The sequence below is a fragment of the Sphaerodactylus townsendi genome, linkage group LG13 (assembly GCF_021028975.2).
Source record: "Sphaerodactylus townsendi isolate TG3544 linkage group LG13, MPM_Stown_v2.3, whole genome shotgun sequence".
NCBI lineage: Eukaryota > Metazoa > Chordata > Lepidosauria > Squamata > Sphaerodactylidae > Sphaerodactylus > Sphaerodactylus townsendi.
In genome coordinates, this window is record NC_059437.1 from 15,322,622 (window position 1) to 15,337,654 (window position 15,033).

At 43.5% G+C, this 15,033-nt stretch overlaps 1 protein-coding gene across 2 annotated transcripts in view; it reads left to right on the top strand.

Annotated features, from left to right (window-relative positions):
* The window catches only part of PCDH19 (protocadherin 19), a 157,780-nt gene extending 143,060 nt beyond the window's left edge, over positions 1–14,720 (top strand). For both annotated transcript variants that reach the window (XM_048513748.1, XM_048513749.1), the window contains exon 5: positions 6,589–14,720. In XM_048513748.1, coding sequence (XP_048369705.1) covers positions 6,589–7,181 — 593 coding nt within the window. In that variant the 3' untranslated portion in view covers positions 7,182–14,720. The remainder of the gene's footprint in view (positions 1–6,588) is intronic.
* Positions 14,721–15,033: the final 313 nt, after the last annotated feature.

The window sequence follows — 15,033 nt, forward strand, 5'->3', positions numbered from 1 at the left end:
AACAAAATCAACATTTTAGCAGGCAGCAACATTTAGACAGTTGCTAGTGCTGGCTGGAGTTTACATGCCTTTGTGTGTGTGTATTGTGTATACAGCTTGCAGCACCATTCTTGGAGATCAGGCAGGGCCTTGCAGTCTCAGACCCCCTACACAGGCACTCACAATTGCCACTTACATAATGGAGTTGCCGCTGTGCTGGAGAGAGAAACCAGCTAAAATTTGAGATGTGGGGTTATGACCGGACGGCTGGTTCTTCTTGTCTCTCTCTGTTGGATTCCACGCAACAGAAATAAAATGTCCTGCACATGTTTTAAAAAGATCTGTTTTGGCAATTTGTGTTTCCACAGTGTGGGAGAACACAAGCGTTACCAGCCAAAACGGATCTTTCTTCATGCCTGCTGCACGGAACTCTTATCAGTTTCACAGTTGTGCCTGCCATTTTGTGTGTTGCTGCGGAGATTTTCTGCATCTCCAGTGAAGGTTTTCCCTGGCGGTTTCCTCTGCTTGCAACTCATCTGTACACAATTTCGTTGTAAAAACTAGATGAACAAAATTTGTTTTGCTTAGTATCCCACACATGTGTTGTTTTTGTTTTTTGTTACGTTTTGTTTCCTTTTTTGTTTTGATTTTTTTTTTGGTAGCTGAGAAGCTATGGTGAAATCCCCATGGTCAATTACTCATGTGATACTCACGCAGAATATCAAGGATTCGGGAAGAACTCCTCACTACCTGATCAACGAACAAGGATTCTTCCCGGTTCTGGCGCTCAATCTCCCCCTTATCACATGTTTTTCTAGAACCTGCCTGGAAGTACACCTTTTTAAAAAACACATGTCCAATCCAGATCGGTGGGGAGGATCAGGGTTTGAATGTTGATTTGTTTTCCCTGCCGTAAGGAGTGACATGGAGCCTTCCAGCCAATCAGAGCTTGGCGGGTTGTGCGCGATGCACACGCAGCCCTTTTTTTGGTTTTGTGCTGGCGGCTACGTGGCATTGTTTAAACGTGGGCACGACGAGCAAAAGCTGTTTAAACGTGGGCACGATGAGCAGAAATTGTTGAAACGTGCTTACTTGTGACTTGCCAGCCACAAACCTACGTACTTATGTAACCACGTATTTTCACGCCAAAAGTTTTTTAAAAAAACATTCCCGCCCCAACATCATGGCAGCCAATCAGGATCGACCTGCCAAGCCGATCACATGTTTTTGGGGAGCGTAACATTGTTTGAATCTGTGATAGACATCAATGTCTTCACTAGAAACATACTGCAGTGGGGAGGGTAAAACCTTAATGAAAAGGTGCCATTTCTTTTGAAACCTGGTTGTATCTAGATTTAATTTCTCATTGGGGATTCCACCTATAGCAATACAGATATGTGCAGCAAATATATTGCGGCTTCTCTAACCGTGTCACCATAGCTTCGCAGACATACCCCTCAAAACAAAACAAAAAAAAGAAAAACAATAGGTGTGCAGGATCGCCAGGCAAAACAAACTTTATTCATCTACTTTTAAAAATGAAATCTCATGCGGATGAGCTGCAAGCAGAGGGAACCTCTATAGGGAATCTTCACCAAGAATCTGCTGCAGACCACAAAATGGCGGCCACTGCCGGCGAAAATGAAAGAGGTTTGTGTGGGAGAAATAAAGCATTTCCTGCCTGCTTTTGCTCATTTAGCTCACTTATTCTTCAACCTCGGTTTGGGGGATGATCGCTGGTTTCGTGATTTTTGAAAAGTCCAGATTGAGAGAAATAAAGCAGGCTGAAGTTGTTTTGAGGAAGACAGCTGTGCAAAGCTCTCCCCCCAAATCGCTTTTTATAACATCCTCAGGACGTTATGTTTAAGCTGTCCGGAATCCACCTCTGTCTCCCCCACAACTTCCTTCAGGTTTGCTTTCCTATGAGCTGACTCGCTGTAAGTGCTAAAGCTGCTCATATTTTTTGCTGCATTGTGTTATGTGCTGAGAATTTTTATCAGCCACTCTTTTTTTTTCATTGCGCTAGAATGTGGTAGAAATACAAATGGAGCAGAAAAGTCGAGGTTACGTACACAGACGAATGAAGCATCCAAATGAACTGTCCTCAGACAGAGGGGATGCAGACCTTGGCTGAGTCGGCGACGTGGTGGGGGTTCAGTCCATCAAGCCTGAAGATGTCGTCTCGTTGCTAGCATTAACTCCCGACGGGCCAGGCTTGCGTAGCTTGAAAAAAGACCACTGTGAGAAGGAGCCAGGTTGGGGCCTAATTAAAGGCAGGCACTTTTAGCAAATGGGGGTGGGGGTGGCTGCATTCCAGAGAAAACTATTGTAAGCCAAGACTTGGTACAGCCCAGTGCAATGAGTCCTGGCCCAGAGCCAGGGGCTTCAGCTGTCTTTCATGGCAAAGGCAGAAGTAATATAAAAAGAGACATCACAGCAGATCCCTCAGCCACAATGTGAGCCTCCCTAGTTCCCGCCTTCTCTATTTGAAGGACAGGCACCACTCACAATCTGTTCCTGCCATTGGTCGTGCTCTTCTGTAATGGCTGCTCACCTGTAATTTTTTTTAAAAAAACCCCATTGTTGTGTTTATCAGTTTACCTGTTCCTTCACTGCAAAAAAGGGAAACCTTTTTTTAAAGCGCAAAACTCCTCTGGAAATTGGGGAGAGGTTTTTGGTGACATTAAGAACATAAGAATATAAGAACAAGCCAGCTGGATCAGACCAGAGTCCATCTAGTCCAGCTCTCTGCTACTCGCAGTGGCCCACCAGGTGCCTTTGGGAGCTCACATGCAGGATGTGAAAGCAATGGCCTTCTGCGGCTGTTGCTCCCGAGTACCTGGACTGTTAAGGCATTTGCAATCTCAGATCAAGGAGGATCAAGATTGGTAGCCATAAATCGACTTCTCCTCCATAAATCTGTCCAAGCCCCTTTTAAAGCTATCCAGGTTAGTGGCCATCACCACCTCTTGTGACATTACAAGCACAAGCTAGTCAGTGCCGTTCACAGTTTGCAGAATACTGTCCCTCCCCCCATCTTCGAAAGGAAAGACACGTTTGGACTGATAAGTGAAGCTGCTTCCAAGTCAAGTCAAGTAGTATTTATTGTTTGAGCCATTGGCTATAGCATCCAAAAATACATACTGTTAAAACATTCAAATTAAAATAATAAACTTATCTTTAAGTTAAAATATAAATTATTTATATTCACTCTATCCAAATTAAAATGCCCCATCAAATACTTTCCATGTCAGGTGTTTTTACAGCTTCTTCATACTAAACTAAGTTGACCACAAGCTCATTGAATCAGCTTCCAAGTCACCACCATTGTTCTGAAGGTATTATGTCTGTTTTTACCCTCAGGCTATGGGTGATAGTGCGGCACTTTTCATGACTCCACTTGACACAAAATGCTTATAATAGAGTTGATATTCCTGTTATCTGCTACCCATCACAGCCTTGTGGTACCTTCCTCCCAGCTCCCATTCCTTCTCTTTGTGAACCCTATGCTTATTTCTGGTCAAGATTGCATGCTACTTCCGATCCCCATTTCCTGTTGCAAATGGCTTCTCAATTTTATAAGTAGTTGTGGTTCAGATCTGGTGTCATGCTACCTCTTCAGTGGTTTCATCCTCCCCCCACCCCTTCAGATTGCACTGTAAATGTTATTCCCTTTGACTTTTGATTTACTCTCTGTAATTTTCCAACTGTTACATTAATGTGAGGCTTAATTAGGAGAATACTTTATCTTTGTAGATGTTGTGAATATCTGTTGAGAGAGGTACATCTCTTCCAGAACAATCTGGTCCAGGACTTAGTAGTAGTAGTAGTAGTAGTAGTAGTAGTAGTAGTAGAAGAAGAAGAAGAAGAAGAAGGACTAGAAGATAGTAGTGATAGTAGTAGTACTTAACCAGTGATATAATGTTTTAGAACAGGAGTCTCCAATCTAATGGCCCTCCAGATGTTCATGGATTACAATTCCCATCAGCCCTGCCAGCATGGCCAGTTGGCAGAGATGATGGGAATTGCAGTCCATTAACATCTGGAGGGCATAGGTTGGAGACCCTGGAAATCTACAACATTATATCAATGGTGAAGTGTCTGTGCGGAAAGGACCAGTGTGTGGACAGATCATCTACACTGGACAAGTATGAAGCAGCTTCTGCAAGCAGGAGCACAGAGAGGATAACTTTTAGTATAAGGACATCAAGTCATTGTATCACAAGTGAGTAGAAATTATGTGGAGGTGAGAAGGAGGGGAGAAGAAGGTGCTGAAGTTCTGCTGCAGCCACAGTTTTTCTGTAGTATGTAGTAGCTGGTTCACCTTTTCTGTAGTATGTAGTAGCTGGTTCACCTTTATCCCCAGAGCAAAACCGCCTGACATAATTGAGTACCTGACTCCATCCTGTGCTTTCAAAAAATGTGGGGAATCGCTCAGGCAGCTGTAACTAAGCAGCATCTCTGCATTCTGGTAGGGAAACAAGAACAAAACAGCTGAAATGAAGAAAAAGGGGACCCAGCAAAAATAATAGCCTGAAATGAAGGATCTCTTATGCCGAGGAAGGTTTGAAGCCCTGTTCCTTTTAGCGCCTGCAGTGGGAGGAAGGAAAATGCTGACTCGGAGTAGCTGGGTGTGCAGGTTAAAGCTGGTTTAATTTATTTCCCTTCCTAACTTGTTTTCCCGTAGCTTTTTTTTTTTGTTCTGACAGCAGCGGCAACAGCAGCAGAAAATGCCAAATGACACCTAACCTGTTGGAGGTTCAACCTGTACAAATAATAATAAAGGGGGGAGGGGGAGCCTTTGCAATAAAAAATAGCCTTTCAAATAGCCTTTCAAATGTCTGCAGCTTATTTCAGAAAGCAAATGGAGTTCATATGGGATTCAAAAGAGGGCAAATCTCCGTTTCTATGGGCAGATGCTCACTACACAGGCAGATTTGAAGCCTATTATGGCTTTTCCTGCTTGCCCCCAGATACCTGCACATTGTAGTTGGGTAAGGATGCTAAAAATTCTCTTTTAGAGATCCCATTTTTCACAGAATCACAATTTCAGGGCTTACTCTCAGATAAGTAATGAGTATTGAACCAGTTTTAAGTATTTGGTGTAGATGTTATCGATTGATGGGAACTCGAGCCTTATTTTGGGAACCATGTTGCATCTACACTAGATTAGGCAAGGCAACGTTTTATATTCTAATAGAGAAGTTGGCAACATTTTTGGATACTTGCAATAAACTTCAGATTTACAAACCTGGAAAGGGCTTCATATTTACAGAAATATGTGAAATTTTAAAAATAGCGATTTTTTAAAACCTGAAAATATAAAAAGAGCACCTATAACTTTAAGCAACAGATTTCCTCAGTGGCTGTTGCTAAGAAATCACAAGATCAAGGCTTCAGTTGGTGTCAGTAAAAAGCAAGGGGTTCTTTCTAGGCTTATTTTAGTCTTTGAGGGAAAACTCACTGGGGCCAGGCCTGACTAGGGTTTCCAGCTCCAGGCTGGGAAATTCCTAGAGGTTAGGGGTAAAGTCTGAGGAAGGAAGGGTTATGGGAGAAGAGAGGGCTCAGCTGAATATAATGCCATAGGGTCCACCCTCCAAAGCAGCCAATTTGTCCCAGAAGTGCAGATTTATGTCATCTGGAATTCAGTTGTGATTCTGAGGGATCTCCAGATCCAACCTGGAGGTTGGCAAAACTAGGTCTGGAGGCAACCTCTGAGTAACTTGTTACCACCCAACCTGCATGACTCAACTTGGCCCAGCTGCTTGCTACTGGTCAGCAGCAGCCTCACTGTGAAAACCCATGTGGTATAGCAGTTAGAGCTTCAGAGCAGGGTCTGCAAGACCCGGGTTCGAAGCTGTGGAAGCTCACTGAGTGATTTTGAACCAGTCACAAACTTTCAACCTAACCTACCCAGCTGCTTTGGTCCCTCTTGTGGAGAAACACTATCGTTTTCCAATTCAGAGCCTGTAGAGTGGGAGGAGACGGAAACCTTAAGACAGAGGGGCAGATAAAGGTGGTTTGGCTGCTGGGTGAGGGGCAGAAAGAGTGAGAAAATAACAGCCATGGAGGAAAGAGTAGGAAAAATGGTGACCAGAGGGCAGTGGCGTAGTACCAAGGGGATAGGGGGTGCACGATGCACTGGGTGCGTGCCGGCGTGGGAGCATGGCGGGGGCATTCCGGAGTGTGGCAGGGGCACAGGGCACACACATGCCCTGGGCGCAATTCCCCCTTGCTCCGGGCCTGGTGGAGGGAAAGAGAGTGAGAGACTAAGATAAGTAAGGAGAGAGGGGAGGAAGCAAAGGTGGGAAGGGGGGAAATGGAATAGCCACTCCTGCAAGTTCCTTGAGGGTCCCCATTGTAGTCTATATTCTTCCAGTTCTACTAAGAAATACAATATAAAGATTACTTGAAAAAGAGGGAAATTCTCTTGAGCTCATTTAAATGTGTGGTGTACATATGTTATCTGAAGCTTAGTCCCACCATGAACCAAAAGTGTCCCATAGTTTGATTTGGCAACAGGTTGGTAACCTAAGCTTTTGCAAATAAATGTTCTGAAATGGTCAGAAACTCTGGATGTTATGAACCCTTTTTGTTTTCTGTCCACAGATCAAAGTGAAGGATTTCATTGCAGGGAAGAATGCCGGATCCTTGGCCATTCTGACCGATGCTGGATGCCCCGGAACCCCGTCCCCAGCCGAGCAAAATCCCCTGAGCACGGAAGGAATGTCATGTCCCTCTCTATAGAAGCCAGCACTGTGGATACAGAGCTTTACGAAGACTGTAGCACAAAGAGAACTTTTGCGACGTTTGGCAAAGACGGAAGTGAGCCCGTCCCTGAGGAACGGGGCCCAGTCAACTTGAAAGGCAAAAGAACAGTGGATCCTCCCATCTGCAGTCCAAAGGTCAACGGTGCAGTCCGAGAGGCAGGGAACGGTTGTGAAGCCATTAGCCCTGTCACGTCACCCGTCCATCTGAAGAGCCCCTTGTCTAGCAAACCATCAGTGTCCTACAACATAATGCACTGCCCGGCAAATCATGACCTGGAGCCGTTTGTAAACAATGGCCCTTCTCGGCCCATGGAGGCAGAGCCAAGGGGTGCAGACAGTGAAAATATAATGCATGAAATTAATCCTCTTCTGCAAGAATGTAGAGAGAAAGACTCGCCTGGAGTGAAGAGGCTAAAAGACATAGTACTTTAAGCGATGCCGTAGAGGAAGGGAAGTGACACAACGGGACGTGTGTATTGTTTTTAACAGCTTACTGATGGTTCACAAATTTGCTGTATTTAAAAGCTTTCCCTAAATGTATTGTTTATCAATGAAGCTATTGTTAATGTGACAATCCCACTTGGTTCAACAGGCGGCAGGGGTGTTTGTCAAAGCAAACCAGGGCAGTTTCCCATTTTCCGTGGCACGAGGGTGGCAGCAGCGTGGCAGCAGTCCCGTGGATGGAAAGTATTAGCTATGAAGTATTTTGAATTTATATTTTTGTATCTTAGAAAAAGAAAAACCTCTAATGTGAAATTCCATTCTTGATGAAGAATTGGATCTTTTAAAAAAACACACACTACTTGTATCTGGTAATCTAGAATATTTACCTTGACATGCCTCTAATTTCGACAGTGGAACAGCCATTTCTCGTGGCCTGACTATGCACTTGGAATTCGTTTGCCTTGATCCGGCAGTTTTTGTGCACACGTGGAAGCTCTTATGTGCCAAGTGCGGCTCCGGTGCTCTCAGTGCTCAAAATCCCAAAGGAGCTACAGATTGTACCCAATGGAGCTAAAGGCTGTAGCCAGGGAGGTTTTTTTCCTTGCCCGGCACCCCAAGCCCACTGTTTCGTTTAGGGTCTTCCCCTTTTGCTATGACCACCCCTGCCTTTGAAACCCTTTCGCCGCCACTTGCTTATCTGTACTATTATCGTATTTGATATTGCAAATTCCTGTATGTCTAGTGATGGAAAAGGCTTTCGAGTGTATTCATTCCTTTCTTTGCTTTTTCTACGAACAGACAGAATCCAAAAACCTAGGGAAACTGCAAAACATAGATCCAGGTTTGCCACCGTTCCTTGTCACCTGGCCAAACGATTCTTCCGCATTATCCTCTCCCCCAGAATACCATCCCCTTTTTCTTCCCGATATCTTCCTAGTATCTCATTTGCAGTTGTTAGATGTTATTTTTTTTTCTTCCTTTCTTTTTGGTGTTTTCAAGGAATGATGGTGTCATAGTTTCTCCAGAACTACTGGTTGGTTTTCAAACGGATCTTCCCTGCTTCTAGGAGAGACCAGAAGAAAAGAATGATTTTGAGGTCCGGTTTATAAACGATATCATCTGTGGGTCTTGGTGTAAGCATTCCATTTGGGCCCTGGTCTGTTTAAACATATTGACTGTGCCCATCGGCCTGTTCGCGTGTAGCAGTATCTATCAGTCACATTTTTATCCTGCCTTCTTTCAAGGCATTTTAGGCATGATTTCACACCTTCATAACTGCCCTGTGAGATAGGTTAGGGTTAGGCTGAGAGAGAGAATGGCTGCTCTAGTGTCATCCAACGAGCTTCATTACATGCACATGTAGTATGACATAGTACAAATGGAATGCTTTAGCCATGGCCCTCATCAGATATCAATCAGATTTCCATGTTGCAAATTAGTGTTCCCCTCTGATATGTCGTTTCAGAACTGTCTGATTCCTAATTACAATCAGGTAAGCACCGTTTGGCTACTGTTTTCAGGACTGTACTCTTTTGGGAGTGGTTGTATACGCATAGACCCGTTCCACGCAAACCTTTTAAGACATTTTGAGGCAGGAAATAAAATGTTTCCTCCATGGAGTTCCACATTGCTTTTACCCCAAAAACGTTTTGTTTGCAGCCTCAAAATGAATGTCCCTTTAAAGCGATTCTTTTGTTGAAATTATTTCAGAATGTCTCCAATTTCCTGTGCGATCTGTTCAAGATGTTTCTCATGCCTCTGTGCTGTCCCTAAACTTCCTCCTCTGTGCCATTTTCTGAGGTCACTCTGTTCCCCTTCGCCTGTTCGCCTGTTCATTTGTTCCATTTCTGTTTTTTAAAATGTTGGGAGGGCTAATCTTCAGTGCATTGAGTTTGTGAGGTGCAAGGAATCACTGCACGAGGCCATGAAGCATTAAAGTACTGATTCAAAATCTAGCTTAAAAGGGGTGGGGGATCACGTAATGGCAGCTGTGGATCGTTTTGAGGGGGTGAATGTGGACATACATTGTGGTAAAGGGTGGGATTGAAAACATTTTAGAAATGTTTTAGGTGATTTGTCCGGAAAGGGCCTATAGTGAACAAATTATCTGTGTTGTTCACTGTGAACATAAGTTGCCTCTACATGTAGGAGGTGGTGTGAAAAATAGCAGTTCCTGTTCATCACTAACTTTTCCAGTTTCCCCGAAATGTATGCTGGATGAAGACTTCTTTCCCTTGAATTAAAACTGGAAACTTTCTTCACTCTTACACCTCCTGGAGTGTTATTTTAGTTTGTGTAAGAGAAATGACACACCCCATTTCAATCAGTAATAAGAATCACTCGTCTGGATATGCCTGTCGAGTAGAAGGAGGCAAACCCAGAACGGGTGCTCTTGCAGAGACACAGTGGGCAGCCACTTAAGAGAGAAGGAAATTCTGTTTCATCTTTACATTAGCAGTAACTGAATGGCCCAATTACATCCTCTGTAGAGACCCAGGAGAATAGTGGGCACTGATTGAAAGGAAGTTGGAGGGAAGCCAGAGCAATGAATAATACAGAGGTGCAGAAGTCAGCCTCATCTGCCAGTGGTTGCTTTGAGCTTAAGGGAGGCACAAACTTCATTTATAGTCCACTAGCAGGTCTCTCAGGTGCCCTGAAATTTTCCTTCCCCCCCCCCCCCCGAAAACCTATTTGCTTTGGGGGAGGGGAAGAGAAGGTGACGGCAGGAAAATTGGGGTCCAGAAATGTGCATTTGTACTTTCTCAGTGAGCAGGATAGAATGGAGAGTACCAGCATTACTTCTGTTTTCTTCATGTATCATGAAAAAAAAAATCAAGTAAGCAACAGAAAATATATGTTGAAGAACAGGCAGTTTAAGTCTAGCAGTGCCGCAGATGAAGTTTGTATGCCTCCTGTTTGGAGAAAAGAAACCAGCAAATTGCTTCCCGCCCCCTTCCTTATCTAGTGGTTATTTTGTGTGGGTACAGTTTTGTGAAATTATGAAGCTCCCCCACTTCCCAAAGATAAGACTGTTTAGACTTCTGTGCAAGAGATATTTTATAGCAGTGTGGGACACCTCATACCAAATGGAATAGAATCTTGTTTTGTTCCCTACTGGATAATTTCTCAGGGAGGGCTTGAAACACTGGTTCCGTTACTGTCATTAACTTTACATTTGATAGAATTTTGTTCCCCATAACATACTCTTTCGAGTCCAGAGATCACTGGAAAAGGAAATATATTGCTATTTCAACACTTGCTCTGCCAATCAGCAGAAAATAATGGTTTCCAGAGAAACAATCTTCCTGACTCTAACCTATCTTGATAAACTTTTTTAAAGTCACTTTTGATTTATTTAAATTAAAAAATGGCTACAGGAAAAACAGCCTCCAATCTTTATCGCCCTGGAAATCAAATAAGCTGGAGTAATTTCTTTTCTTTTGAAAAAGGTGGAGAAAATGGATAGGACTCGACGGTCTGCTTTGGCTGTTTGGAGCTCTAATTTTATATATCTCCGGGGTGTTTTATTTGTCCTGTCATTTGAAATTTTGTTTTTTTACAAAAGAAGTGACATTTGTAATAAAATCACACCCCCTTTAATTGCTGCAAGATTATAAACTCTTGGAAACATGGTCCCTTGAGTGATTTGATTCAGTGATTCTGCTGGCTGGCATATGGAGACCCTTGGGGCCAAAGCATCAATCCTCTAAGCTTCATACAAACTCTAATATACCTCATCTTCCACATAATTCCATCTCACTCATAGGCCCGTTTTGCACAGGCAACACAAATGGTTTAAATGAACCCATGTCACTTCTGTCGCCATTGGCATGGCGGGTGCAGGGGCCATCCGGGATCCCTGGGATCCCGGCGTTAGGATGCAGCATGGTTCGCACAGGAAACGCAGTGTTTCCCTGCAAACTATGCATCCGAGAATCTTCCCTACCGACCCAAGAATTCTCCCACACACTTACCAGCACAAAATGGCGGCTGCCTAGAGAATTCACCCTAATGGTGGCTGCCTGGAAAATCCACCATAATGGTGGACGGAAGAGTGGCGGAATAGAATGCTTCTTGCTTTGCCATAGTTTGCACAGGCAAGCAAGAAGCGTCTGAAACCCGGGTCAAAGGGAAAAAGTCACTAATTTAGCAACTTTCATTTTAACCCGGGTTCAGCCAAATATAACAGGTTAGATGCATTGGGAGCGGGTGAGTTCTGTGGGAACTTCTCCCCCATGATGCTTTTTCACACCTCAAACAAGTTATATTTGCCCTGAACGGAATCACCCATATCATTCCACAAATTGTGAAAGAACTAATCTTGTTTTTATTTCTAAAATGACATAAATGGTCCCTATTGTGCTAATAGGTTTGTAGTGCAGACTGGGCACCCCATGTGTCTTCAAGCCCCTGTTAAGCATACTCATCTTATTCCCCTTTCCCTCAGCTTGGACCCTGCATAGTTTCTGCATATGCACCTGGTCTGAGGGCTGGCATAGTCCACTTGACATGCTGGAGAAAGGATGGAGGCAATAAATACCTAGCAGAGGGACAGCTTGATGTCAAACTTCAACAACATGTCACGTTTGAGTGTGACCTTGCTGTTGTATAGAAAGTGGTGGCATTTGCTGTTTCAGATCAGCTGATTCCCAAGATCCTCTATTCTGTGCCTTGTGATGGTAACTTGAATTACCTGCTATTCCCATTTTGAATCCTCAGAACATGGCCCTCATGTGAACCCCATGGTACATGATAAGCTACTGATCTAGATTCTTCTCTCTATTACTCATCTTGCCCTTGTTCAACCAATGCTGGGGAATGGCTGCAGCTCAAAAGCTGTAGTTATATCTCTGCACACTCTATTGGCCCACTAGTGTGAGAAGACCACATATAGACTGACAACTGCCTGTCTAATACCTTTCATTGCCCTTGCATCTTTTCCAACTGTTTCCTGTTGACCGTAGATGTGGTTTGCACATTTTTCTAATGCTGTGTACATTCTGTGTAAAACAAGGAAGTCATGACAAGTAAACACTCCAGGCTGAGTATATGGGTGCCAACGAGTGCTGCCATACTTGCTTGCACACCATGACCATTTTTTCTACTCACAATGTTACTAATAAGTGTGGAAGCTGAGGTGGTTCATATGTGATAATCCTGCCATGCTTCCATTTCTTGTGAACTTCTTCCAATTTTGTGTATTGGCATACCAAGTGAGGAATATAACATTTGTAAGTGACCGTTCCTCATTTCTTTTAAGAATTTTCATGTCAGTACCAGGAACTTGTGGTGCTGACCCCAGAGACTTGCCTTAACATTGGGTGGGGGATGGTGGCGAAATAAATAACAGAAGTCAGAACCCCTGTGTGGAGGACAACCACATGAAATCAGGTTTTTTGATAGCCTTTACATGGGGCTGTCTTGTATGGAGCAAGTATGGAAATCTTACCAGTTGAGTATCAAAACCTGTTCATTTAGCAGGTAGACAACATGGATTGATGCTCTGTGAGTATGGTGGATCCTTCAGCCAGTCCTATTGGAACTTGTAGCATAAGTTGTAAGTTTATGGTTGGATCCGAACTAACTTTTATGCTCACTCCAGTGGAACAGAACATTCCAGTCTCTGCTCATTTCACTGCCTCCCACTGATCTGCCCTGGACCAGCTGAGGGGAGACCTAACCATCCACTATGTAGCAGTGTGTGCCAGCTCAAGATAGTTGCTATGATTTCTGATGGTGCTTGTCATTTTGTGGAGAGAAGGGATTGGTTTTGGCCTTCCCCCAAGCAAAAGGACAGGCATTTCAACAGCACGAATGTTCATGGTTCAATCCAGCACGTCCATGTGCATAAATTCTCATGGCCCAAGTGAACCATTTTCTTACACATCGCGAAGACTCAAATGCGCAAGCAGCTTTCCCCCCTCTTTCCCTCAACATCATCCCCCCACCCAGTTCATTCAAATTGTAGAGATACATTTGTGGCCAGATTTTTCTGAAATGAGTGGAACAGCTCCATAGGTTCTCGGAAGGGCATGCTGTGAATGGAGGTGTCAGCAGGTAGGTATGAACCATCTAGTGCTGCCCCTATTGGAGACAGGATTATGAGTATGTTTTAAAACTCCATTTCTTTGTAGTTTTAGTTAAGAGGAAAGTCATTTGAAGGCGCTGGCTTGGCTCCCCTACCCATCCTACATAGTATTTCTTTCTGTCAAACCTGTTGAATCAGCTTTCCGTTTTCCGCCAGTTATAATAAGGATTTGATTTCCAGTCATGCTTTTTATACACAGCTGTAATTTAATCAATGCCTATTCTTTGGATATCTTGCTCCAAAGGTATATACCATAACGTGAATGAATTTATGGCTTCCTTTCTTCAGGAGAAAAAACCCCCATCTTCTTACTCTGTTTACTAGACTAGCGTGGGCCAGTTGTTCTGTGAATTAGATCACATATTTTCTTCCTCTTCTGAAAAACCAGGGTTTGGGTTGGGAAGGCTGGGCAAAACACGACCTGTGGCTAAAATAAACATGAGCATTTAATGTATCGTTAAGGGGAGGCTGTTTCTCTGGCTAAATGGTGAAGCTGGAGATGGCCCGTGAACCCCGCACTTTGGGTAGAAGTAAACTACTTTTAGTTTGCTTCCCCCCCACCCCCAATAGGAATCAAGTTGTAAAGAACACATTATTCAGTTAGTATGTTGAAATTTACTCTTGGAGAGGAGGGGGAAATGAGAACCCCGTTACAGATGAAAATACATTTGTCAAGCAATGGGGACAGTTGATTATCATGTTGGTACAGCTGCATTTGCAGCTTTTGATAATGATTGACCCAGTGTATGATAACTTTAGTGGAGGAACTCGGCAAACTTTACCGTGGCGTTGGTGAAAATGGATTTGCTACTGGCATCAGCTGACGTTCAGCTGATTCAAGCTGGGATCGTGTAATCTTTATGACAAAGAGCTGACCTGGCGCAAGCTTGTGTTTTTCGGCAACGGATGCCACCTGGCTTAAATCAAATGCTAAGGTGTAAAGTTGCAGAGGTGTTTGGAGTCCTGCATCTCCAGCAAGGAGGACAGAAGAGATGCGTCATGCTGACATGGACACTGTTTTGCCTGCAAAATTGAGGAATGGATTCATCGGCACTTGACTACAATTCCTCACGGCGTCTCTGTTGCGGATAGTCCGAAGAACAAAATTCGTGTATATGCTGATATGTATGTTATGTACATTTTCACAGTGATTGAATCATTGTAAACAGGGAAAAATGGGGGAAAAAAGAATCACCATGCTGTCTATTTTATGAAGATGATAAAGCAGCTTTATTAAATTATTACAACTCTTGTTTCAAAAGAACGGTGTACCCGCCACGTTGTTTTTTCTTTTTCTTTTCAAAAAAGAGGAAACTGATGCAAACTTTGTTTTCCCCACTTTGATGTGATTTTATTTCTCTGCTTCAAAAAAATCTAATGCATTTTAGTATTAAAGGCAATTATTGAATAAAAATGGAAAAATTAAGTGTTTGGTTAAATACGCCTACGTGGGTTTGCTTGACAGCTGAATCAGATGTGTGTCTGCCGATCAAAGTTAGCAAGTTGAAATCTGCAAGTCCCACTGCTGTTTACATACATACTCTTCTCGATTCCTTTCAGTGAGGTTTAGGTTAGCCTTAGCGTATGCTACTTGCGTCACTGATCCCATACCTCCTGTGTACAGCAACATGCCTGTGGATCCCTTGCATGTATACAACTTGATTCCACTTGATGAATATGCATGCAGATCTGCTTCCTCCATTAGAGGAAGCAGAAAGACCTTCCAGTTGAGTCAGCTGGTTGGGGATTGCT